Source organism: Acartia tonsa, chromosome 10 (assembly GCF_053477335.1).
Source record: "Acartia tonsa isolate MP-2025a chromosome 10, ASM5347733v1, whole genome shotgun sequence".
In the NCBI taxonomy this organism is placed as follows: Eukaryota; Metazoa; Arthropoda; class Copepoda; order Calanoida; family Acartiidae; genus Acartia; species Acartia tonsa.
In genome coordinates this window covers 19902702-19930280 of record NC_137269.1, presented here as the reverse complement: position 1 = coordinate 19930280, position 27579 = coordinate 19902702, and the positions used below count along the sequence as shown (strand labels likewise).

Sequence of the window (27579 nt, the reverse complement as noted above, 5' to 3'; positions counted from 1 at the left end):
ATGTTGTTTAATAAACTTACCTTTAACTTCTTAAATAAAAAATTTTGATTTTATACCTGTCCAGAGTCTACCTGGAGGGCAAGAACGTTCAAGGTGGGGGAATAAAGTGGTGATTTTTTCCATTTTATTCTCCCACATATAAAAATTACCCAGAATGAATAATCCCTAAAAAGTTCTGGCGCGCTTCGCGCGCTTTTTTACTTCCACTTTCAAAATTTTTTACCACCGCCCAAAATCAAAAGACTAGTAGTAGTTCCACCAGATAAAAACAGTTCTTAATCATGATAAAAACATGTGTTATAGTTTGCAATGGCCCTTTATTAAACAATGCACTGGGTGTGTCCTATTAATGTCTTTTCAAAGAAGTAACATTTTCCCAATTATTAAGAAAAAAATGTTTAAATCAAAATTGATTGTCTACCTTCCATAAAATAGATCAATCAAACATTTCAATAATTATCAAAATATCAAATACCCTCTTCAAAACTAGTTAAAAAACCTTACCAGGACATATTTGAAGCTACACTTTAAAGGAGAATCATATTGGTTCATCAGTTAGCAACGCTTGTGGGTTGATTATTTTGTTTTCATGTATAGGAATGAAATTGTTTTTGTAGTTAGGTACTTATTTACATTATTAAATTACCCCCCCCCCAAAAAAAAAAAAAAAAAAATTAAGCTTGGACGCCTCTGTTGGAGGCCAATTTTTTTTCTTCAAATATATAAATAACAACCAAATATATGCTCATTTTTTTTAACAAATAAACCATTAACTGCTCAAATAAGAAGTTTGATTTTTACCTGTACAGAGTCCACCTGAGGGTCTGCAGCACATGAACCTGTAAAATATGTAAAAAAAATACCCAAAAAGATGCATAATTTGTTTAAAAAGTTGACCTCTAACTCTTGAAACAAGAAATTTGAATTTTACCTGTCCAGAGTGGACCTGGAGGCCTGCAGGACCAGAACTTGAATGTCGATTTTAATTTTTCTTTATTAATGTTGATAACATCCAAAAAGATGCATATTCTGCTTTATAAGTTGACCTCTTACTCTTCAAATAAAAAAAATTATTTATAACCTGTCCAGAGTGGACCTGGAGGCCTTCAAGACCAGAACTTGGAGGCCTATTTAAATTTTTTCTTCAGATATGTTAATTACATCCAAAAAGATGCATATTCTGTTTAATAAGTTGATCTCTAACTCTTCAAACAGAAATTTGAATTTTTTTTTACTTGTCTAGAAACCATCTTCCAGCTAGCCTGCAGCACCTGAACCTGGAGACCTATCCAAAAGTTATTAAATATAAACATAAAACATAAAAAACATTTATTCAGTGACAGATTACGCCCCGTCTTACGAAGCAGTACATACAATAGTACACCAAGCTACTGCTTAGTACCAGGTGTACTTTACAATTTTTCATAATATTTATAAAAATTAAATTGCATGACTAACACTAGATGTTATGTGTGGCACTGATTAGGCTTCCCTAAAAGTAGGAATATGCGTATCCGAGATGTTTGCATTGCCTTTTTTAGGTTGGCATTAAGTTAACAAGAAAAATAAAAAAATAATAATGTCAAAATAAATGTAGGTAAAATTAAATGGACAGGGGAAAAGGAGAAGGAAAGAGGGGTTACAACAAATTTCAAGGCTAGTTTTTCTTCAATTTTAAAACCATTTCTGTAATTAATAACGTAAGGTTTTTAATAAATCCAGGCAAATCAATATATTTTAAGTACATTCATTACATTCTTCAATATTACATATAGATTTTAAAAGTTCATCTTTAAGATTTAATGCAAATGATTTTTTAGGAATATTCTCATTTAAAAGATCTTTTTCATGACAAAAATTATTCCATAGTCTTTGAAATGAAAATAATGGAAACCTTTCAATTTTTTTAACTTTGGCTATTGGAATATAAAACTCATTAGAATTTCTTAGTTGTCTCTGATTTCTTAGATTATTTCTAATCCATACACCATCAAAAGAATTTGGTAGCCTCCAGCGAATAAAATCATAAAAAATAGTAGTTTTGTATAAATAGATAGCTCCTTAATACACAAAACATTAATTTTTCTAAACAAAGGTGGCGTATGGCTGTTATAAGCGGATTTGTGGATAATTCTGATAGCTTTTTTTTTGTAGAACTGCTAAAGGCTTAATAGATGATTCTAAACCGCAGCTCGTGAAATACTACCCAAAAGTAAACTTTTATCCCATATATAACCTATAGTCTCACATTAATACCTAGCCTAATAATCACAGAGTAAGCGAAAGTGGCAAAACTCTCCCCCCCCCCCCCCTTATATGTTAAATTGCTTTGACAACAACTTTGCTTTGAGTTATTATTGATGATGTATATACTATGTATTACTAAATAATTCAAAGTACGATACTATATCATACTATATGAGTAAAAAAAAATATACTATATATACTATATGAATAAAAAAAATATACTATAAAAATACTATATTTTTTTGGTTTTGGAGTGGTCGCCCTGAAAATAAGTGCTACATATGTCCTCAAAATTAATGTTCTTGGTGTTCTCTATAATTCATTTCCGAGAATCAAACCAGATTTTTAGAAGATTTTATATAAAATGATGATAATCTTTGCCTTCAAAAAGGGGGAGTTAAAAGAAAAAACTTAAGGAGCTAATTTTAGCCTACCAATTATGAATCCGAATCCGCTATTAAAAATGGATTCGGATTCCAAAATTGACCAAAAATTGGGCGGATTCCGGATTCGGTTACGGATTGCCAAACCTATTTGTTAATATTTCATATTTGGATATATATTGAAATATCATAATCTTTGAGATTCATTACTAGGTATCCAATTCAGGAAGGGAATGGTCATTGTACAATAAATTTATTGGTACCCAAAGTTATATGAGCGCATTCTATCATTCCTCGACTTCTTTTAAATCCTGAGTTGGCACTAACAGGCAATTTGCGAACTTTTCAACCATTAATTTAGTCTACAAAAAGTAACCTAGGTAATTTTATATACAATATTTATCTTTTATTGTCTATCCCTTAAAATCTCTGATACAAGCCTTTACTTTTTAGAAACATAGAATAATTACCATTTTGGAATGTTATAAAACAATAAATTTTGGCAACCAATTAAAGTTTATTTCAGCCTTTAAAAATGTTTGGACTGATCCTAAAAAAAAGTATGCCCGCAAGGCAAACCTTTAATAATAATCTTAGAAAATGTTCAGGTATGCGTATTTTTGGGAGCGTAAATGCTCTATAACCTTATTAGTCTGTAACCTTATGAAACACCATGGAAGACATTCTCTATCCCTGTGGATTTAATACCTTAATAGCATCAAAACTGGGTAGATTTAACAAATGCATTTGCCAACTAAATTTAGATTTCAACTCACTTTAAGAATATCTATGAATTCAACAAAATTTTAGAATAGCAAGAAATTCTTTGGACTTGAAAAATATTTTTCCCCAAATATACCGCCAAAAAAGGATACTTATTCTTAATTTCTACAATATATTTAAATAACGGAAAAGTTAAATGCAAATAGTACTCTTAAGATATAATATAGATCTCTTTTATAGAACTTAGTTTTGCTTCTTGGTGTTTTTGTCTACACATATGATATTCAAATGTAGTTCGAATACAAGATTTTAGAAATAGTTCCTAGTGTAGTCTAATACCCCTTCATAACAATAAAACATTTATAAGTTTACATTCTTACTTTGATGTCTTAACAAAATTCAAAGACTCGACAAAGATTGACAATACTTTCCTTTCCTGCTAATTTTCCTCTAAAAACTACTGTTTTCACATAAAACCAAGACTATTTTGAGATACCGATATATAAGGAACAATTCTTACAATAAAGTAACAGGATGTTTGTCTGACTGTCTGTTTCTACCGCTTCTCGCATATTTTTTCATTTTTAAATCTAAAATAAAAATTGGGCTATCAAATTCAACTTTCCTCTCAAGTAACATGATGTTTGTCTAACTGTCTGTGTGTACCGAAGGTTTTCGCTAACCGCTAAAGCAATATGGTTCTCCATTACAAGGTAGCTTCTCATATGTCCTGGGAAGGCTTATAACCACCACCCACCCAAGAGAAATCGCCACTAGAAAAAATGTATCCCCCCCCAAAAAAAAAAATATATATTTTTTCTTTAAAGCTAAGATTAAAAGTTTGGGGAAGGGAGATGGTTGACATAAACCCCCCCCCCCAAAAAAAAAAAATACTTTTTTTCTTTTTAAATGTAAAAAAAAATTGGCTTATCAAATTCCTCCAATCTAATGATATGCATTTGGGGATATAAGCTAAAATTATTTACAACTGGTTACGCCTTTAATCATACCTGCTTTTCTTTTGCAAAGTAGACAATTTTTCCTCAAGAGGTTTTTTTTAAGATGATGCTAGTTAAATCAAGGTTGACATTATTAATAAAGATGTTTGATACTCTGTTTTGACACACTACATATTTTTTTAGTGATATATGTAAACGTAGAGAGTAGACTTTTATTATAGACTATGAACAGTAGGAATCTCAATTTAATTATTCTTTTATCCTTGAATGTGTAAATATTATATTTTAGGTTTAACAACAGTACCAAGCAAAGGAGGAAATACTCTAGACAATTCATTCAAAGTAAGTTGAAATATTTTAAACACAGCTATTCTACAATAACATTATACCACTAGCGGCTATGCCCCTAAATTTAAACCTCTAGGGGCCTTTGACCCCCACTTACAATTGTAGTTTTGGAAGGTGGTGGTACCGTCCCACCATTGTACAAATCTTCCCGTGACCGATGAGAAGCTTACATTGTAAAGGATAACCATTTCGGTTCAGCGGTTATCGAGATCCTTTGGTACAGACACACACACAGATCATGTTACTTTTATGTAAGGGTTTACATTTGAGACAAAATTTTCTGGAAAAAAATGAAATGGATGTATCTTAATTGGGACATTTCTAAATTTTTGGGAGGTGGTTTACATTGCAGTTTAAGTAGTTTTTTGCTTGTAATTTAAGCTTATGTATATTTTTTTTATTTAGGTAGAGTTTTATTTTGATACAATTTCACCCTATACATGGCCAGGAAAAGTTTTCTTAAACAACACATTATATAATCATTTAAAGTTCAAATAGGTACTATTTTTAACACTTTTAAAAAGTCAAAATGATTGATATTTATTAATCTAAAATTTCTCGATATGTCAAACTTGTGTCTTATTTAGTATTTTTGTGGAAATACAATAGGTTTTTGTTTAATATTTTGGAATTTAATTGCTTCAGGGTGCAAAAAAAAAATCATGAACAACTATCAAATGTTTTGTTGAATTCAAAGTGAACATAAAATAACACGGATTATCGGATAAATATCATGAAATGCAAAAGTTCCTGAATCAAACTGGTAACATTGTTACAATTTACCACCCTTTATGTTAAATAGGTATACATTAGCTGGAATTTGCTTTACATCACTTGCACTCGTTCGTACATATTCTCTTTTTATGTTAGTTTCAATAATTAAAGATGCTTCGCTAATATGAACACACTTAACAAACATGAACAAAAAAATAAGAAAACTTATTCTTTAGCATTTGAAGTTCTGTGCAGGAAAAATTAAATAAAATCTTTGAACTAAAATACTTAATTTTTCTAAATTTCCTTACTTTATTATCTTTAATAAAGAAAATGTCACCTTTTCCCGGATATTGCTTATTATTATTTTCAACAACTGGTTGAAGGGATGGTTAAATGAAATATAAAAGAGATGAACGGTTGCATCAATAACAAAATCAGTTACTAAAATTGAGACCGAGTGCCGAAGGACCAGGACGATATTGAAGTTTTCTTTGTTTATCCCTCCTCCGTGTCCACTTCCCCTTAGTTTCATCCCTAAACAAAGTTAATATCCTGCCCTTATTTTATAAGCCCAGAAGCTATTTACATTTAGTTGTCTAAGAAGCGTAAATTCACACTTATTTTATGTTCAAAATCAAAGTAGATTGCTTTTATTTAACTTGCTATTGGATTATGGACAGGTATAAAAACAGGTAAAGTTTATTCTAGGTAGCGCAGCTACTCTGTAAGTTTATGTTCTGGCAGTTAGTATATTGTAACTCAATATTTACATGATGAGAAAAGAATGGGGAAGGTACTTAAACAGTAAGCAAAATGGTCTAAATATTGAGCGAGATTGTTGAAACTTGGTACATAAGCCTAGTCCTATAGGTACTACATCTAAATGGCAAAAAATTCAAAGAGGGAGGTCATTTTCTAGTAAATCCCGTAAAGGTGTGTGTTATAAGGCCTAAAAATAGTAGTAGAACGATAAGGTGCTCTATATATTTGTATTTCCTATTGAATAGAACAATAGGGAAGAAATTTTTTTTTTTTTTTTTGATAACCGTACCTGGAATATTTTTAAAAAATAAGAAATTTCTATCAAACACTTTGTTTGGCTCAAACTGACACAAATAAAAAAAAATAATTATAATAAATCAACCTGTAAAGAATGACTTCTTCCTTTGTTTAATGGTATAGATTGTTCTTAACCTTTACCTTGTACCTATAGAAAACATTATTATTATAATTAAATTTTTTTTAATTTTTGTCAGTTTGAGCCAAACAAAGCGTTTGATAGAAATTTCGTATTTTTTTAAGATATTCCAGGTACGGTTATCAAAAAAAAAAAAAAAAATTTCCTTATTGCTCTATTCAATAGGGAATACAAATATATAGAGCACCTTATCGTTCTACTACTATTTTTAGGCCTTATAACACACACCTTTACGGGATTTACTAGAAAATGACCTCCCTCTTTTTTATTTTTAGGTTAGGTTAGTTAAGGAAAACCCTGTGGAAATGGGGTTCTTGAATACCTCTCATCATCATCATTGCCTTTTAGTTCTCGGCAGAACGTAGGCCATGCACAATGGTTCTCCAATCTTCCTTTGTTTCGGCACGTTTTGAGGCATTGCTGAAAGATGGAATATCCTTAGCTTTCAGTTCACTTAAGAGTTCCCTCCTCCAGGTTGTTTTTGGTCTACCTGGTTTCCTCTTTCCTATGTGGGGGTTCCAAGTCAAGGCTTGATTGGTTATATCATCATGCCCTTTCCTTAGAGTGTGCCCCAACCATCTCCATTTTCTCTGTTTTATTGTCAGTTTAATGTCTGACATATCACTGCGCTCTAGAAGCTCAGCATTTGTGATCTTATTTGGCCAAAAGATCTTGTGGATTCTCCTGAGACATTTATTGACATATGTCTGTAGCTTGGAGACAACTGCTGTGTTTAGGAACCAAGTTTCAGCCCCATACAGCAAAACAGAGAGAACATTTGACTTGAACAGTCTCAACTTGGTCTTTATGGAGATGTTGTTGGAATTCTAAATTTTGTTCAGGCTGGCAAAGGCTGTCCTAGATTTGTTAATTCTAGCTTTAACATCTGTTAAAGTGCCTCCAGCTTCATCAATTTTACTTCCAAGATACTCAAAACAATCTACATCCTCAAGAATTTGGTCTCCAATAGTAATTGGTTCTTGGGAATTTGCATTTAATCTGAGTATTTTGGTTTTAGGAACATTTATTTCTAGTCCAATTTTCTTGGAGGTTTCAGCTATCCTGTTAGTCCTTCTTTGCATTTGACTTCTATTGCTTGTTAACAAAGCAATATCATCAGCAAAGTCCAGATCTCCTAAATATTTGGGATTGCCAAACAGCTCCCAGCGAATGCCATCATTACTTTCACAGTTCTTCATGATCCAGTCAATGGCAAGGAGGAAAAGGAAGGGAGAAAGATGGCATCCTTGTCTGACGCCTGTTACAATCTCAAAAAAGGTTGATAGTTTACCTTTAAACATTACATTTCCACCTCCTTTATGATAGATAGCTTTAATGATATTAATTATCTTTTCTGGAATGCCATAGTGTCGGCAGATTTTCCAGAGAGATCTTCTGTCTAAAGAATCAAATGCTTTTTTGTAGTCAATGAAGTTTACAAAAAGCTCAGAGTTCCATTCCTTGGATTGCTCTATGATGATTCTTAGAGAGGTTATCTGATCAATAGTGGAACGGTTTGGTCTAAATCCAGCCTGATTAGGTCTTAGCTTTTCATTAACCTTCTTCTTTATTCTATTAAGAAGAATCTTACTAAGGATACGGCCAGGTACTGAAAGGAGCATTATCCCTCTGTAGTTTCCACATTGGGTCAAGTCTCCTTTTTTGGCTAGTATTGAGATATGTCCATTCTTCCAGTCCTCTGGGCATAACTCATCATTCCATATCTTTGTGATCAAAGGTAGGAATGCCTCAGCAGACGTATCTAGGTCTGCTTTTATGACCTCATCTGGGATGTTATCAGGTCCAGCGGCCTTGTTATTTTTCAAACTTTTAATGGCCTCCTTGATTTCCAATAGATTTTGCGCTCGACAGTCAATGTCAAGTGCATCTGAGGGTGGAATATCAGTTTCTTCCTCTGGAACTGGAAGATTCAGCAGTTCAGTGAAGTGCTCTGCCCATCTATTTAGAATATCTTCATCAGTTTTAAGGAGTGAACCATCCTTGTCCCTGATGTGTGATCCTGATTTGTGTACTTTACCTGCAATGCTCTTAGTAATCTCATAGACATCTTTCATTCTATTTTGATTAGCAGCATTTTCTGCTTGCATAGCAAGGTTTTCCAAGTGTTCTTTTTTGTCAATTCTGACACTTCTTTGGATTTCCCTGCTAAGCATCTTATACAGGTCTTTATCTTCTGGAGAGTTTCTAGAGAGTGTCTTTTGTCTTACCTCTCTTCTTTGATCCATGAGATCAATGGATCTTTGAGTGATCCACGGCTTTTGGTTAGCCTTTTTGAAACCTAATTTTTCTTGGCTAGTATCATTATAAACTTTTTTGATACCTTGCCAAATATCTTCAACTCCATCATCCTCTTGAAGAGTCAACAACTCAAATCTGTTCTTTAGAGTGAGTTTAAACTCTTGTAGCTTTTCAGAGTTTTGAAGGGTTGTTAAGTTATATTTTTTCCTGGGATTAGGCTTTGTGTCCTGCTTTTTAAATCTAAGCCGAACTTTAGAAGATAGAAGATAATGGTCTGAATTAACACCAGGTCCTCTTTCAACCCTGACATCAAGGAGAAACCCTTTAAAACGTCTAGATATACAGATGTGGTCTATCTGATTAAAGGTTCTTTGATCTGGTGATCTCCAGGTGGCAGTATGAATCTTCTTGTGTTTAAAGATGGTTCCACCAATGACAAGTTTGTTTTCAGTACAAAAACTTACAAGTCTATCACCATTGTCATTTTCCTTGCCATTACTTAAGCCTAGGCCATACCTCTATACATAAGTATTTAGTGAAGCAAAGTATTATAAAACATGCCATTAGCTAATAGTCAATCTTATTATAGCCTATGTTTTATCAACCCTGCTTATTTTTTAGATGGAATATGAACATTGTATGGAAACCTGTGTTTATGGGAGGATTGGTTACAGCCGCTGGCAACCCTTTTGTAGGAAATGTCTCTCTAATCCAATAAGCAAAGTAACATAAGACAACGAACCCCTTTTTATATATTCTTTGTTGGAAAATATTGACTAGGTAAATGATTTGCATATCAAATGTTTTAATTTTTTGTTTTTATTTTAATGATTACCTAGGTATACAACCAGCTATAATACAAATTACAAAATGTTTTCAATCAAAATATTATTGTTTTGTTTTAAAGAGACATTAAATTTTCAGAATCACTCGCTGGATGTACTAATAAAGCTCAATATATGTTCAAGGAAAACAGCATTTTATTTTGATAATGTATCAAACGGCTATTCAAACCGGTTTGTGGCCGTAGATAAAGCTAGGTTGTTATGCAATTTACCAATATTTTAAATAGATTTATGTTAGGAAAATTAAATAACTGTGAAGAAAGTAAGTAGTAAAATTTGAAGGGAAACAGGATTTGGCTCCAGCTCCGACCTAAAATTAAGAAAAACTCAACAAGATTTTTTTTTTAAGTCTATTTTTTACTTTTGAAGGTTTTATAAGTTTAATTTTTGAGAAAATTGGACGTGAAAAACTTTCAAAATTTTCCAAATTATAACATTAAGTTTAATCAAGGTAGGTATAAAAAATCTTTTTTTCCAGATTTTTTTTAGCTATCCCCGGAGCCACTCTGAAAATAACGGCTCCGGCTCCAGCAAAATATGGCGGCTCCAGCTCCGGAACCCTTTAAATATCTATTGCTTTTCAAATGAATTTTTATTGGTTTTCATTCAGGTTTTAGGCCATTAATACTCAAGAGTAAAAGGACATCTACAAAAGATCAAGATAAATCTGTAGATTGTTAAATCATAGCAGCAAAGTCGGCAGCAAAACAAAAACTACATGTAGAAAAACAAAGAATCATCGAGGAGATTTTTAACAATATTCTGATAAGCTTCTCGTGACCCTATCCCCCCTGGCAAAATTCTATGTAAACCTTAAATAAAAAGCCTGTTTTAGGATCTAGATTCCAGAGTGGGAGAGTGAGTATATCATTATTAGTACAGCTACTCTATAATTTATATTAGCTTTTTCTGTATGTGTGTTAATATCTCTTTAATATTTCACTTTCTAAAAGCTTTTTAGTAGATAAGCTACTCTATAAATTGAAATGTCCGTCTGTCTGAAAGTTTTTGAGGTAATGTAATTTTCTCGGCTCCTATGATAGACAGGCGGATGAAACTTCTTGTCAACATTTCCATTAATATGGAGCATAATTAATTAGTAAACACCCATGGCAGTCGGGCCGCTTTTAGACAGGTTTTAAGCTACTTTTATATTTTTTTATTATCTTATTAAAAATATTGAAATAATATACACACATGAACGACTGCAAGGAAATATCCTTGTGACGTTTATTACATAACTTATTTGGTATAAAAGCTTTGATAAGAACTTTATCGTCCTTGTCTTTATTATGTAAAAAGAATTATTTTATAGATAAAAATCAAATATCTCATATATGTATTGATTTGTATGGTTGTTTACGTAACACTTTTGTAAATTGATAGCACTAACAAATAAACAGGAATAACTGATGGTAAATACTGTTAAAAGATTTTTTATTTGCCCTTGTATTAAGCAGCGAATCTACTTTACATGTATTGTCTCTCTTTATTAACTAATAGTGGCTTCGTCCCTAAGCTTTACAGGCTTTTCTAAATGAGGGATTGAGAATGAACCGATAGTAAGGCCTAGTTGCACCACATGTTACTTTGTTATATGATATTCCTTACTAGATGCTACGCCCCTAGAGGCCTCTAGGGGTACTTTTAAGTGGGGAGTTAAATTTGATAACTAAATCTTAATTTTAGATTTAAAAGATATTAAAATGAGGGGGAGGGGGAGCGACCACCCCTTCCTTTTATTTTTTTATTTTGTTTGGGTGGGGTATTTTTTTCTATGGGCGATTTCTCTTGGGAGGGTGGTTATTACCTTTCCCAAAATAGTCAAACACCTTTCTAGCTTCCAGCACCTCCTTTTTTTTTGGGGGGGGGGAGAAGGTCAGTATCTTCTATATTCCCCGAGAAGCACAACCAGCAGTGGGTTCAGATCTAATGCTTATGACAGACATTGTACTACTTTGTATAATAGATGTCAGTCGTTGCATGATTTGCATCATATCTTTTTCCATTCACATTCCCTTTATATATTTTATATTTATTAAAATATAATATACACAGAATTCCTGTAAATGTACAGAAACAAATAATTGTTTTTCCAATAGTTCTCATATAAGGTAAAGTGGTGTAAAAAGAACATATCTACATTTATTTTTTTTATTGCATCTGCATGAATGCATTAAGGAGCTGATAGTTGGAGACAATATTTAGAACATTGAAATTAGCAAAGGATAAGAAAAATTATATGTCCATTGAAAAAAAAACTTTTTCTCTAAATAGTTCATAAAACTTTTTTTCAGGTTTTTTGAGATTCCACTGAAAACAAAAGAAGACCCCATCACTCATATTGGTGGGTTAATTTTTCAGTAGCTATGCTACTCTAATATTTGAAATGTCCGTGCGTCTGTCTGTAAGAAACGGTATAAAGGGTAAACCTAAATTTCTTGGCTGCTTATCTGAATGTTAAGTAAAGATTTCCTATACTTGTGAGAATACAGTAGGTATGTAGTTTGCTTTGTTCGTCGGTGTGTCTGTAATGTTTTATCAGACGTTGTATTATATTTGATTTACTGCGGTGCTTTCTTAGATAGACTTCTGAAAAGACGGAAATTGCGGTATTTCCTGAAAAGTCTAGGGATATTTAATATTTTTAAGGACCCTAAAAACTCAAATTTGTATTGACATTAGAGTTTTGAGGCTACCTCATATTTAGGTATTATTGGTTCCCTTGCTCAACAGAGATTTGTGACAGCTGTTTTACAGGTTAGTTTAATTATCAAATTGCTAGTGAAAACCCTTATATTTTATTTGAAACATTGGTCAACTAGGGCAATTTTATCTTTCTAATAATGTTTTTCTTTCCAATCTTCAAATGATTGCGCCCTAAGTATTAAGTATCTCTGGTTTTATGAAGATTTAAATGTAATAGTAATGTATGTTAGCATATTTTTAAAAATTGCGAGATATGTTTGACAATAATTCTTAAATTTTTCACCTCTAAGCATTATTTATATTATGAACAAGGATGCCAACATCCATAAAAGCGAAGCTCTGAAACGGGAGGACAAACGGACATTAACACTTGTATAGTGTCAGAACTGAATAATCAGAATATAAATGTATAAGAGTCGAAAATTGTAAGTAAATTTGTCGAAAAACTGCTTGATACAGCATAATGTTTATGGACATGCTTACATTTTTAGGACTTGATTATAGAGTTACTCCGCTTAAAACATTATACTTTATTGACCCAGGAATCAACATACCAAAAATCAGATCTTTCGGATGATTAGATCACATAAAAATTTGTTGTTAAAAAAGTAAAAAAAAATCAACATGTTTAAAATGGACGTACGAACATTCTTGTAATGATTATAGAAATGCTACGCCTTCTAAATCGTACCTAACTACTAAAGGAATTAACATGCAAAGTTTGAAATAGATAGGACAATTCTAACATGCCTAAATTAACGAAAAACGCTATTCGTTCCGGGAGGGTGGACCGACCCTAATTATAGAAAAGCTTTGCTTTAAAATGAAAGGTATTTTTATATGAATAGAATTTTATTATATTTAGATACCTTTAACTTAAAGTTTTTCATTAAATGTTGACAATAATACTGTTTCCTTTGATAAATTCTTCATTCAAAAATGAATAGACTTCAACATCCTTTGTCTGGGCTGATCTAGATACAAGTTTTATACAAATTATTTTAATTATTGAAGTTAGGTAGGTATATTAAGGATTTCTTGTTAACTTTAAATTTAAATTTTCAAAATTTTTAATATTGAAGTAGGCTTTAAATTTTGATCAAATATGGTTATAGAAAAGATTTATTATCCTATATGGTCAAATGTTCGTACAATGTAATTTCTCCAATCATAGCTTTAGCTGACTCATTATCTAGATGAAATAAAGAAAAACTGCCTTTCGTACCAAAAATATGCATTTTCTTACCAATGATGTGGTCGGAATTCTCTTACATTGCGTTGGTCCAATAAAGGGGTTGTTTAGTTTATCTACACTTAATATTTAATCATGTGAATTTTTTTTATTGAAAAATATTTTTATACTGCACATATTTATTTATCATTCTTTTTTTTTGAGTTTTGAGTCAAACGAAGTTTTTTACTTTGTTATATGACCTTGATCGGATTAAAAAGGATGGACTAAAATTCTATTAACTTTTCCATGAAAGTAAAGTTGATATTTTAAAAATATTTTGGGTCATGGAAAGAAAACGAAGTTGCGGGTTTCATCGCATTTTCACAGTAGCTTTTGAAAGGTTATTTTAGGTTAGGTTAGGTTAAGTAAATGTTAATGATTGTCACGTAGGGTTAGAAAATATGCCCCGCAGAGCTAGAGTCCCCCGCAGGGGCTAGAAATAGGAAAAAACTACTGTGGAAATACGACGAAACCCGCAACTTCGTTTTCTTTCCATGATCCAATATTTTTTCATAATTAGAATTATCCCGACAAAGTTGAGGGTGTTTGTAGACAACTCTGGCTCAGGTAACATAGTTGTGTGTAACCGTTTAGTCAAATGTGCTTAATAAGTCAAACTGTTCTTAATTGTGACCAAATGTATATTATATATATATATATGAAATGGTCATGATTAAGAACAGTTTGCCTTAATGAGCCCATTTGAATAGTCACACACAACTTTACAGAAAATATGCAAAAAAAATTATCTTCTCATATATTTATCAAGCTTATTTTATACAAGTTCAAAATTTAGAAATTACCTATTCAAACTGAGTATTAGGAGTAACTGAACTACCTTATAAATAGGGTATGTCCGAACGTACGTCTAAAAATCACAACATACAAAGGGGTTAATTTTTTCACTATTTTCCGTAAAGTTGTGTGTAATTGTTTAGGCAGTCAAATACTCTTATTACGAACAGTTTGACTTTATAAGGGCATTTGACTAAACCGTTACACACAACTTTAAGGAAAATACGCGAAAAAATTACCCCCTTTATTATATTTTCCTTCAGCTGGACGTAAAGCTCCTATCAAAACTTTCTTATTTTCTTTGGTTCTAACTCTTTCTCATTCTTATATTTGTAAATACAAAAAAATGTACTAATAGTTATTAAAAACATATGTTGTGGTTTTTTCTTGCTTTTAGAAATTCTTTTTTTTTCCTTGTGAAAAAACTGTTGAGAAACTGAATACACAATACTCTGCATTTTGCAAATATTGTATTGTACATATTAAAAGAGTTGAAAGGAAATTTGAAATTTTTCACTATCGAAGCTATTGTACATATGTATATATAGGTATCCAAATGTACGTAAGTCATTTCTTCTGGATAAAGGGAGAGGTAAGTTTCGGGTAAAATTCGTAAAGGTTATGTGTTATAAGTTAAAAACAGTAGTAGAACGATAAAAATTTATGTTAACTTTAAAAAAAAAGTTGTCTATAGTTCTTTTCAATAAGAAATACATATATTTAGTGAATATTATCTACTACTATTTTTAAGCCTTAAAACACACACCTTTACGGATTTTACCCGAAACCTACCCTTTGAAAGTTTCAGCTGCTATTTTTATTAGAGGGCTCATATTTTTTTTGTGAAGATTCTTATAACCAATTAGCATCTACTCTATAACTTCTCAGTCTTCTCATTATGCTATTGGTAACATTTTTTTCATTTTTTTTACTCATCATGATGTTGAAAATTTATTATGATTTTTTTTCTACTTAAAAGCATCTAATTATCCTTGTTTTGTAATATTTGCACTTAAAACAGGGATCCAGATTTTCAGTGCGATTTGAACCGAATTATTGCTGTAAATTTCACTTATGCTTTTATAAAAAAAAAATAGTGGCGTCACTCTATCCTCTTGGTTCAAACTGCGCGGCTTGTTTTAAGAGTAAAAAATGTTCTGCATACAGTTAGAATCATCATAAACTTTAGTTTTGGAGAAATAAGTAACAATTTTGTGCTATTTGTAGTTTACGACCTACGTTGAAAAATGTGTGAAAGGTTGAAAAGTTTTAGGCCAGTTGGAACATTTTACCATGCAGCTTCTATACTTACGTAGCAAAGTAAGGGTTCTTGTGTTTCCTAAATCTTCAGTCTATGATGATTTTAACTTTATGCATAACATTTTTCTACTATTAACACAAGCTGCGCAGTTTATGTACGCATTTTTGTACAACCTTTATTAAATTGGTCATGTTGCATAAATACTAAAAAGGCACTTAAAAAAACAATTTTAAGGCATAATTGTTGAATGTCGAAAAACATGAAATATTTTTTTCTGTTACCAAATGCCTACCAAAGTAATATGTTGATTTATATAGTTATGTTTTTTTTACCTTATTTTAGTATTTACTTTTTTCAGTAATTAATGATAATACTGTATTACTGGACATACACACACACAACCAACTTACTACTTATTATAATATTTGTAATAGACGTCACATATAATTACATAGGAGATGCAAGCACGTGGATCTGACTAACATAAAAAAAAGATTAATTTTTAAGCACAAAAAATGTGATGGTAAAACTTTTTTGTGTGCAGTTCTGGAAAAAAAACTTTTCTGTCTGACTTTTTTTTATTAAATATTAATGTAAGAGAGCAAAAAATTATATTTAGAAAAGCAAGCTTAGAAAAAAATGATAGTTATTTATTGGATTGTTAAAATTAAAGATTATTGATTAAAATCCCGGTTAACGAAACTGGTAATATTATGATTTTTATTTCAATTCGTGGAAAATTGTCTGTAATACGATGTTATAGATGATTTTTCATTATGGCTGAGAACCGGTTCTAATCCAATCCAGCGGACATTAATCGGTTTTAAAGGCATACGGGAAAAATGTTTAAATAAGGGGGGGGGGGGGTTAATGCAACCATCTCGTAATCAGTGAGCAAATGGCTCTTAGAATTCGAATTTCGATCTGAACTTTTGCATGAGTAATCCTTGGTAGGTCTATTTTCCCTAAATCGAACAAAAAGTTGGAAAAGTAACGGCTGGTGGCTCAACCGTTAAGCCGTTTTTTGCCTATTTTCAGGGTAAATCCATCATCAATTACGGAAGAATCAATTTTTTAACACATATTTTTGGTTTAATTCATATTATATGATAGCAATGACCATTTTCAAAACTTCTAGTACCAACAGCTACCGTCTAGAACCGTTTTATAGCGTTTTGGAGTGGAAAAGAGTATTATGTGGAGATAGGTTTCGGGACTAATTTGCAATTTAGATATCCAAAAATGGCAAAACGGCTAAGCCGTTAGCCGTTACTTTTCCAACTTTTTGTTCGATTTAGGGAAAATAGACCTACCAAGGATTACTCATGCAAAATTTCAGATGGAAATTCGAATTCTAAGTGCCATTTGCTCACTGATTACGAGATGGTTGCATTAACCACCCCCCCCCCCCCCATCTTTAGCAACAAAACTAGATTATCATATTTTAGGAGTTGGGGACCTGAAGATACCACAACACACAGGTATTCAACATTTTGTTTTCAGAAATTTGTAAACTACTAGCGACTACACTCCTAGAGGCCTCTAGTGGCGCTTGAGGAGGGGGGAGTTGAATTTGATAACTTAAGAGGGAAGTCATTTTCTAGTAAATCCCGTAAAGGTGTGTGTTATAAGGCCTAAAAATAGTAGTAGAACGATAAGGTGCTCTATATAGTGGTATTCCCTATTGAATAGAACAATAGGGAATTTTTTTTTTTTTTGATAACCGTACCTGGAATATCTATCATAAGAAATTTCTATCAAACGCTTTGTTTGGCTCAAACTGACGAAAATAAAAAAAATATATATTTATAATAATAATGTTTTCTATAGATACAAGGTAAAGGTTAAGAACAATCTATACCATTAAATAAAGGAAGAAGCCATTCTTTACAGGTTGTATGAGCAGTGAACATTAAAATGAAACTTTAACAAATCATTAATACAATGACTTAGTGAAACAAACCAACACAACAAGTTACATACAGACAATTTTGAAAACATTCAGATATACAATCTATATAAGAAGGTAAGAGATTCAAAGTGGAGGTTGCATTTCATATTCTTTCTTTGCTTGTTGTGTAGTATGTCATTTTTAGTTTCAAATCCTATTTTAAAGCCAGAATATTTTTTTTTATAATAAAGATTGACCAAAATATAGTTGAAAAACAAGTTAGTTTTTTGATAATGAAAGTTTAATTTACAGAAAAAAATGTTCTAAAATGTAGTTGTTCGCTGTAGTGAAATTGAAATGAAACAATGCACATTGAAACCTTCTACTTCAAAGCAAACAAACATGAAATTCCACAAACATAAAACTAATTTTTGTCACCTTGAATAAATCAACCTGTAAAGAATGGCTTCTTTCTTTGTTTAATGGTATAGATTGTTCTTAACCTTTACCTTGTACCTATAGAAAACATTATTATTATAATTATATTTTTTTAAAATTTTAGTCAGTTTGAGCCAAACAAAGCGTTTGATAGAAATTTCTTTTTTTTTTTAGATATTCCAGGTACGGTTATCAAAAAAAAAAAAAAAATTTCCCTATTGTTCTATTCAATAGGGAATACAAATATATAGAGCACCTTATCGTTCTACTACTATTTTTAGGCCTTATAACACACACCTTTACGGGATTTACTAGAAAATGACTTCCCTCTTTTTCATTTTAGATTTAAAAAGAAAAAGTAAAAGAATATTTTTTTTTGAATGGTGGTCGACCCTCTCGCCAATTTTTTATTTTAGCTTTAAAAATTATTTTTTCGAGAGGGAGAATTTTTCCTAGGGGCCTATGAGAAGCAACCTATAAATAAAATCACATGGGTTCTGCGGTTAGCGAGATCCTTCTGTACAAACAATCAAAAAGATATCCTGTTACTTTATTATAAGGATAGAATTCTACGAACACAGATTTTTCCAACTATCCTCATTAGTATTTCTATTTTAAAACTTAAAATGATTGTATTAGGTTTATTATTTATAGTATTTGAAATTAGTATAAACAACAAGATAGAATATATAGAAAGAAAGAATTTTTTTGTGTTTTTAAGTATGTTTAATGTTTATGATTTCATAACAATGATTATTGCGGGCATTTGTGCGACTTAGGTTGACCCATTGCTTAAGCATAATATCAACTTTTGTTTTCTTCTTTTAAGACCTGAAGATTTGATAGCAGTTGCCGAAAAAGCTGGATTGAGGTAATTTTAAAAACAATAATGTAAATATAAAACTCATGTTATAGTAGGATTTTTAAAAATTGGTACTCAGAACATATAAGATATAAAAAAAATCACGCCAGGCTACAATTGAATCAAGATAAAAGTAAGTGCCGAGCTCTGGGACCCATGCATGGTGAAATTAGACAAAAAACCATAATGATTCCAGGTAAAACCAAAATATTTAAGCGGGATCTTTTTGAGAAAATTAGATTTGAAAATTTCAAGTTCAATTTTCACCCCCTAGGAGCTGCCGCATAATCATGACAAGAAAAGCAAAGATTATTTATTTAAAATTCTAAACAGGTTTGCTTTTATAAAGTTTTTCATAAAACCACTCCTGAAGGGAGTTAATTAATGGCCATTTTTATCAATTGCTTTGCTAAGGTCACGGAAATTCAGCCTTAAATAAATCATATATAGAGAAGTTTTATGAAAGACTTCATAAAAGCAAAGTTGTTCAAAATTTTAAATAAATAATCTGCTTTTCTTGTCATGATAATACGGCAACTCCTTGGGGGTGAAAATTGAACCTGAAATTTTTAAATCTAATTTTCTCAAAAAGATCCCGCTGATATATTTTGGTTTTACCTGGAATCATCATGGTTTTATGTCTAATTTCACCATACATAGGTCCCAGAGCTCGGCACTTACTTTTGTCTTGATTCAATTGCAGCCTGGCGTGAAATATCTTTTACTTTTGTAAAGAAAATTTTCTTTTATATGCGGTACACTTTGTGTAAGAGTAAAATATGATTACTTTTCTTCAATTTCAACTTTGCCTTTCTTTGTATTGAAATCTTACTATATGGTGTTACTCTAAAAGAGAAAATAGAGTTTAAAATAGTAGAAACGGTCAAGTCTAACAAAAATAGTAATAATATTAAAAAGTTTTAAAAATATAAAGCAAGATCTTGAAATAAATAGTACGTTTGGAAAGTCCATAATGTTAATAAGCAAATATTTCTAAACTCAACAGTATTACCTATTATTTATTATTCGCAAAATACTTAACCAAGACAAAAGATAATCTGTAATAACAAATATTAAAAGTAGCTATAACTGCTAAATACCGTTTATGGAAACCTTCCTTTTTGCTATTTTCTACACTACCAATCTTTTAAGGTGTGTAATATGATGGATCATTTTTATTTCAGCTCTGAGGAAACTGAGATCTGTCTGCAAAGGAAGATTGAAAATTCAATTTATTTTCTTTTGACAATTTACATGTTTTGCTTTATTTTATCATTTTTTAATGAAAAGAAGTCTGCATGGCATAGAAAATTCTACACATATTTTTTTTTACAATTTAGGTATTTAAAAGATAAGTAAATTGAATTAAAATATAATCTAGTATGAAGTCACCACAAATTAAAGAGTTATTGAAGGTAAACAATCTTAATCTCATCACAAAATTTATAATTTAATTTGCAGATATCATTAAACACTTTATTTAGTTTAAACTTACATTTTATTATAAGATTATTTTAGTTTATATTAGAAGGCACTTATTAAGGCAAAGATTTGTGTGATTTATTTTCTATGCTTTTGTATCGTGATGATTTTTAAAAGCTGAAGCTCGGTGTAAATTCTATGATTTCTCTATGCCTAATCTTACAAACATGACTTAAAAAATAGAACAAATAACCTGTAGCGTTCTATTATCAGTGCCGTAGAAAATTGCTTTCATTAAGGGATGCTTAATTCAGGAGACTACAGAAGAGGCAGTCGACAGAGGAGCTTTCGGCTCTCCAACCATGTTCTTTCATAGAGGGTAATTTATTAATTAACTTCACACTTTTTTAAATAAAGGGAAAAGTAGGTTTCTGGTAAAATCCGTAAAGGTTGTGTGTTTTAAGTTAAAAACAGTAGTAGAACGATAAAAAATTATGTTAAATTTTTTTAAAAAATTGTCTATAGTTCTTTTCAATAAGAAATACACATATTTAGTGAACATTATCGTTCTACTACTATTTTTAAACCTTAAAACACACACCTTTACGGATTTTACCCGCAACCTACTTTTCCCTTTATTACAGGAAATTTATTCATTCTATTTCATTCTATGCTTAAAATAAATTAGTTTGTTTTTCTTCTTTAACAGAATTTCATTCACAATAATTCCACTAATTATTTTCAAGTCCCCTTCTTCTTTGTGACCTAACCATTGTCATTGTTGTTCTTGAACTCAATTAACCTATTTAATGACTGTTTTGTAAAATGCGTACTATCCATTTCACCGTGGAAACCTATAGATATAAGGTTAAATCTTATATTTAGTTTTCAAAAACAGGAAATTGAAAAAATTAACTTTTAATTTTTGAATAAAAATTTATTTCTTCAAAATCTATCAAAAACTTTAAAACTCCAGTTGCATTCAGTTGTAAGATTCAATCAACAACCTAACTTAAATCTTAGATGATTTGAGTAATATTGCTTCTTAAATTCTTTATTATTTTATTTTTTAAGCCTTTTTTTAACATTTTCCACATTTTAGATCAAAAGAAGAAATGATTTGGGGATCAGATAGGTAAGTAGCTTTAAACTTGATTATTTCTTTTAACTTTTGTAGTTTTCTTTTATTAAAATTGTTAGAAATAAATTATACCTATGATCTTCATAATTTTTAGCGAAGCTACTCTCAATACTTACTTTATCCGCCCGTCCGTCTTTCTGTACGGCTGAGGGAATATGTAATTTTCTCAGCTACTAAAATTATTGCTGGAAAAGATGTGACACTGATATTTTGCAGCAGCCAATCAAGGTTTAGTAAATTTCTACAAAGTTTTTAAGCAAAGGAATGAGGGAACGTGCTTGTTAGATTTTAGTACCCTTATTATTTTACGGGCCTATGTCTCCTCCTTTTTTTACATACCCTTCTAATTAAACAAGAACACTAAAGTATCGTTGCTACTCTTAAATTATGGTCTTACGCCTGTCTTCCTTAATACACAATCTGATGATTAAATAAACGAGACTCTTACGCTCTGCTTTTCCTCGAGTTTAAATGGAAAATATCTATTTATTGACTGTACTATTATCAATATTATACTGTTTCATAGTTAACTGTTCTTTTTTTGACCTGTGTGACTTTTATTTTTGATGTAAATACTCAAAACTTAATATGTACAATGTACATGTATAATAATATTCTGAAACATTGTTACCAAATGTTCGTGGGTATATTAAACAAATAAATAAACTTGAGGGTACAATTATACATACACAGATTCTAAATTGGGTCCTATTCTAGTACAGAAACCTGACTTTAAAATATTTAAAATAAAAGGAGAAAAAAGAATAACAATCGCTAGTCTTTTTTACATTCAATAACCTGGTTTCTGCACTCTAATATGACCCAATATGGGAAATTTCCACTCCCATCATTTAAATTCTATTCCAAAAGTAAAAATTTTTGAGGATATACCTAATAAAAAATTACTGAGGTATTTTTCCCCTTTACCCCCAAAAGTGAATTTGCCCTCCTTTTCCGTTTTTTTTTAACTCCCCCGCCCCATGTTTTAGATACAGTTAATACTTAAAAGCCACTAAGTAATGCCGGTATTATCCTCTTAGAAATTTTTTTTTCAATATTGAAAATTTAATTACCCCCCCCCCCCCCGAACTATGAACTCTGGACGCAGCGCTCGGCTCCCTAGCCTGCCTAGCCGCAGCGCTCGGCCCCCTTGCCTGCCTAGCCGCAGCGCTCGGCTCCCTAGCCTAAAACCTAACCTAACCTAAAATAGTTGTTCGTCGGTAGCCGGGGGGGGGGATACAAAATTGAAAAAAAAATTTCTAAGAGGATAACGCCGTAATGCCTTAATTATTTCTTCAACAATTTGAAATTTCTTCTTTATAATATATAATTTAGTCTCGTTAGCAGTAGTGTTGTTTTTTATTTTGTAAAAATGAAATGCAAAAAATGCAAAAACGGAAACGGATCTTAATGTATGGAATGGGCTGAAAAGCAGAAGTTTATTTTTATACCTGTAAAAGGGATAGTTCCAAAAAGCAAATTTAATTATTGAAAATAGAAAGGCAAGTTTTCGACAGTTGTGCTTTCAGGTTCATTGCTCAGAAAAAAAGATTTTTTTTAGTGGGGTATTATCACCAGGGATATTCCCAGTAAAGCAGAATCCAACCCTGATCAGGATGGACGGGCATACTACTACAATAAGATTAAAACCAGTTTTTTGGACTCCGAAATGCCGAAGGCACGAGCTAAAAAAAAAGGTTTTTATCTTATGATTGTACATTTTAATATTCGTAGAAAACTAAATATATAATACGATGCTATACATAACTTTTTAGTATGGCTGAGAACTGGTTCCAATCCACCGGATATTAATCAGCTTCGAGGCGATACTAGAAAACATTTTTTATTCTTTAGATTTGATATGGTTGCGAAACTCTATGGATTACAATGGAATGGACCTAAACCTGAATAGACGACCGAACATTTTATGATATGAGTTTATCTCTAAATATTCTTAAACGATTAGAATATATTAATTTTATCTATTTATACTCCTATTATATATTTGAATATTATCAACATACTAATGAAATAAAAACTTTATTTTATAAAATTGTATTTCTGATATTTGTACATTTAGTAGATCCACTGATCAATTATCTCTCCCTCCCTTTAAATACGTAATAAACGAGCATTTTTCTTGAATAATTAAGAAAACTAAAATGTGAGTTTGCAAAGCAAATACTTGTACCTCCCATAGAAAAAGAAGTTAAATGCCGAATGCTAACAAAATTGAGTAGAGCATATTAAGCTATATGTAATAATATATGAATTTATTTGTATTTCCTGATTTTAAAAGCAAGCGAAGCTTTCTATAATATTGGTCGGTCTGTCCGTCTGTAATGGATATCTCTTATCGTGAATCTAGTCATGTTTGAATTGTCCTATCAATTCCAAACTTGGCATGGTGATTCTTGTAGTAGATGTCACACTACCTGTCCTTCTTGAAACCCTCCAATTAGCCTAAATCTTATGAAACTTTCCTGAAATTTGTGCGACGATTGGTACATTTGTTGACGAGATCTTAATGTACATACAAACTTTTGTATGTAGGATATAATATATATATTTTTTTTTTGGGGGGGGGGGGAGTTAAGTCTAAACACAACTCAAAGTATGTGAGACTATCTCGGTATATAACTGTAAACAGAGAAGCTTAACTTTCAGAGAAAATTCTGCCTTGCCTCTGAAAATTCTCCGATGTTTTTGTGGTTAGTCTTATTCCATACTACAAACAGGAACATTCTCTGCTATTCTCATCTAGACTTCTTCTAGGATGGAAAGTCATTTGAATTAATAAGTATTTGCCTTTATCAAGACAAAATATTTAGTTTGATAAAAAATTATAGATTTAATATTCATCCTGATGGATTGTATTTTCCTTTTTTTTCTAAAGTTAATATTTCACTAAGAGTGTATTGTATTCTAAAATAAGCCTGGTTTTTCATGAATGAGCTATAAATCCTTTTTGAGTAGCAAAATTGTAAGGCATAACCCTCCCAATAAAAATCACCCCTCCAAAACACTACCACCATCCCGCCAAATAAAATTAAAAGGAACATTAAAGCAATTATTCAAACAGAAAAAGGCTTTAGATTATTAGAATAGTCTTTTTCATTTGTAGAGTGGCTGCAATCTTTATGAAATTCTCTGGGAGGCGTGAAAGAATTAATAAAGAAGAATGATGTGTGATATTAAACACACCAATTTATTATAAAAATTCTTTTTATATATTTGGAGTACAACTTAATAATGATTTTAACAGGGCACGTCAGCCGCATATAAGCATTAGTGAAATCATCATATTATAACTTTAAAATTCATCTTGACGTGTAAACCATTTCCTAAACAGACAATCCATCTTTTTAAAATGTTATTTTTTTTGCACAAGCGGGTTTAAATTTGAGGCTTATGCATGGCTGCCGACTCCGGAGCCCTGTTTTTTAATATACGGTTCAGAACTTAACAGAAAATCATATCTTGATGGTCTTAAATATTATAAATTGTTGAAAGAATTTAAAGTACGAAAGATTGATTTTACATGATATTTTAAATTCAACATAAACCCCATATATATCTTGTTCTGAAAAGTAAAAACAAAAAAAAGTCACCATTTTCGAGAATTAGATATATCTAAACATCTCATCACAAATATTTCTATATCATTTTAATTTTTATTATAATAGAAGAATTTGCGTTATATTAGAATTTTATCAATAGTCTATTATTACGCTTTGTATCAAAAGATTATACATAAACATAAATTTAATATATATTTTAACTCATATTTGCTTCCTAACTAACATAGTCTGCGTGTCTGTCTTTAAGGGGGAAATGATATTTCCTCAGTTTTTATAAAAGATAGAAAAGTTTACTCTTGTGGGGATTTCACTAATTAATCCAATCTACTTTATAGCCTACTTTGTCTGTTTGTAATGATCTGGAGGATTTGCATATACTAAATGTGATTTTCTCAGTTGCTAATGAATATAGATGCTTTAAACTTGTAGTCAAATTCATATTTTGGGATCCTGTATTTATTTTTTTACTAATTTAATAATTCTTTACATCAATCGTACCGTTTGGATGTTGACATCCTTATCTATGTCATTTTTCCTTCAGAACATTTTCTATTAGACAAAATGTGTGTTCCAAGATTGAGGATTCTCTTTATCTTCCTATCTGTGTAAGTATATATTAATGAAATATTAAAATGGGACAAGTATATTGATGGGAAGGTTGAGATAGAAATCAGGAGAAATAGCTATTTACTATTATGAACTGCAAATTAGTAAGATATGTGATTGTGTAGATAGTGTGTTCATTAAGACCTTGCGAACCGTTAGAACATCGATTCACAATTTTCATGAAAGTTTATAATTATTCTAGGGCAGGTATTAGGCTTTATGGCAGTGATGTTAATCATCCCTTCAAAGAAAGATGGTTCCAGATAATATTCCCCAGATGGCAGTAAACTTTCCATAATTTCACGTAGTAAAATTCCAAAGGTTGCTGTTAATGGGTTGTACATTTTAGGGAAACTTGATAATATCTTGAGATGGTTTCGGGCTATTTTTCTGACATTACATCCCTAGAGGCAAGGGATGAAGAAACCAGTATTAATTCATTTGTATTATATTTTGCAAGTGTTTCAAACTTTAACCTTAAGTTAAATACCTATTACTGATGAAATTTTATAATAAAATATTGTAGGATTCAACTAAATTATTTAAACACCTACAAAATAAAAAAAAATAAAAAAAGAATGACCGTATCCATAAGTAAAATAACTCATAAATATAACCAATCGGTAGAACCTTATGATATTAAAAATCGATTTCTATATGTATGATTTAATTATCTTCCTGATCATGACTGACAGACCAACGGACAAAGTGAGTTGTAAACTTTATTCTTATTAGTAAGGCGAATCTTCAAAAAATCAGCTGTGTATCTTCAATAATAGTTGAGTAGATCCTATTTTCCTTACAGCATTTCAGACTAATTTAGTAAGTTATAGAGTAGCTTCTTTACTTATGAGGAAATACAGACAATTATTTATTCTATTGTCTATTTATCTTCAATTTAGCAGAGGGAAAAAGAAATACTATTGTGTTAAACAGGATACTATTTAGAAGAGTAGCGCTTTTGTGATTCTGTATGTCTGTCGATCAATTTTATTTACGTCTTTATTTGTATTTTACTTCTTCGACACTTGTTTTCTATGTGTGTGTCCTTTTTCTGTCTTAATGATCATTTTTACCTAACACGTATATTTCTCGTTCGTAATATGTCTTTTAGAGTGTGTTTATGTTTGATTATAACAAACCTACACTCACAATAAGAATAGGCTTTGGCTTGATATAATTTTTATACACATTATTTAATTGTTAACTATTTCATAAAAAGTTTGTTCTTGTTTTTATGACTAGTAGTAAAAAAAAACATGCTCTACAAGGCATAGAGGTCCAAGGGGGGGGGGAGGGTAAAGTGGGGATTAATCCCCCCCCCCCCAATTTAAACTTTACCCCTACCCTGTGAGTGCCGTAGGCACCCCCAACCATTTAGAAGGGGGTATTTACCCCCCCCCCTAATAAAAAAAAATAAAAAATCGTTAACAAAAAAAATTTTGCTCCCTTTGCGCGCATTTTTAATAAATATTTGATAAAATTTAAATTACCCCCCCAAAAAGTTTACCCTAGGGGTAAATTTTGGGGGGGGGGAGTAAACAAAATTTACCCCTGCAGATTTCAGGGAGGGTAATTACACCCCCCCCCCCAAAGCTAATTTTTTTGGGGGGGTCAAAAAACTTTGCGGTGCGCTTCGCGCGCCATTTCCCCCCCCCCCCAAAAAAAAAAGCTTGGACGCCCCTGCTACAAGGTCCATGGAGTTTAGGTATGGGACAATGAATGATAAGTTATATACCCACCACCCAATTACATTAAACATAACTAGGTACCCTTTTTGTAGATAAAATCATTGAAATATTAGAAACTGTTAGATTGAGCAACCAATAAAGTAAAATAAGATAAAAACTCTTCATAGTTTTAAAACCAGGTAACGTGTTCATAAAATTTTGATGTGAAATTTTTTTAAAAATTATTATTTAACAGACCCATCAAATTTGATTGTATTTTATTTTGAACA

General features: G+C 31.2%; 2 protein-coding genes across 6 annotated transcripts in view; one reads left to right on the top strand and one right to left on the bottom strand.

The window, feature by feature from the left end:
* The window catches only part of LOC145330498 (tubulin polyglutamylase ttll-4-like), a 436474-nt gene that overhangs the window by 27430 nt on the left and 381465 nt on the right, over positions 1 to 27579 (bottom strand). The window lies entirely within an intron of this gene.
* On the top strand, positions 3105 to 23485 carry LOC145330500 (glutathione S-transferase kappa 1-like). Its single transcript, XM_080175131.1, has 18 exons — positions 3105 to 3238; positions 4602 to 4654; positions 5066 to 5108; positions 5611 to 5630; positions 6059 to 6069; positions 9456 to 9529; positions 9759 to 9804; positions 10517 to 10537; positions 11977 to 12026; positions 12390 to 12439; positions 14143 to 14189; positions 17127 to 17159; positions 18837 to 18878; positions 20054 to 20083; positions 20251 to 20284; positions 20606 to 20670; positions 21394 to 21426; positions 23287 to 23485. The coding sequence occupies exons 1-18, from the start codon at positions 3166 to 3168 to the stop codon at positions 23342 to 23344; spliced, it is 783 nt and encodes a 260-aa protein (XP_080031257.1). The 5' UTR covers positions 3105 to 3165; the 3' UTR covers positions 23345 to 23485.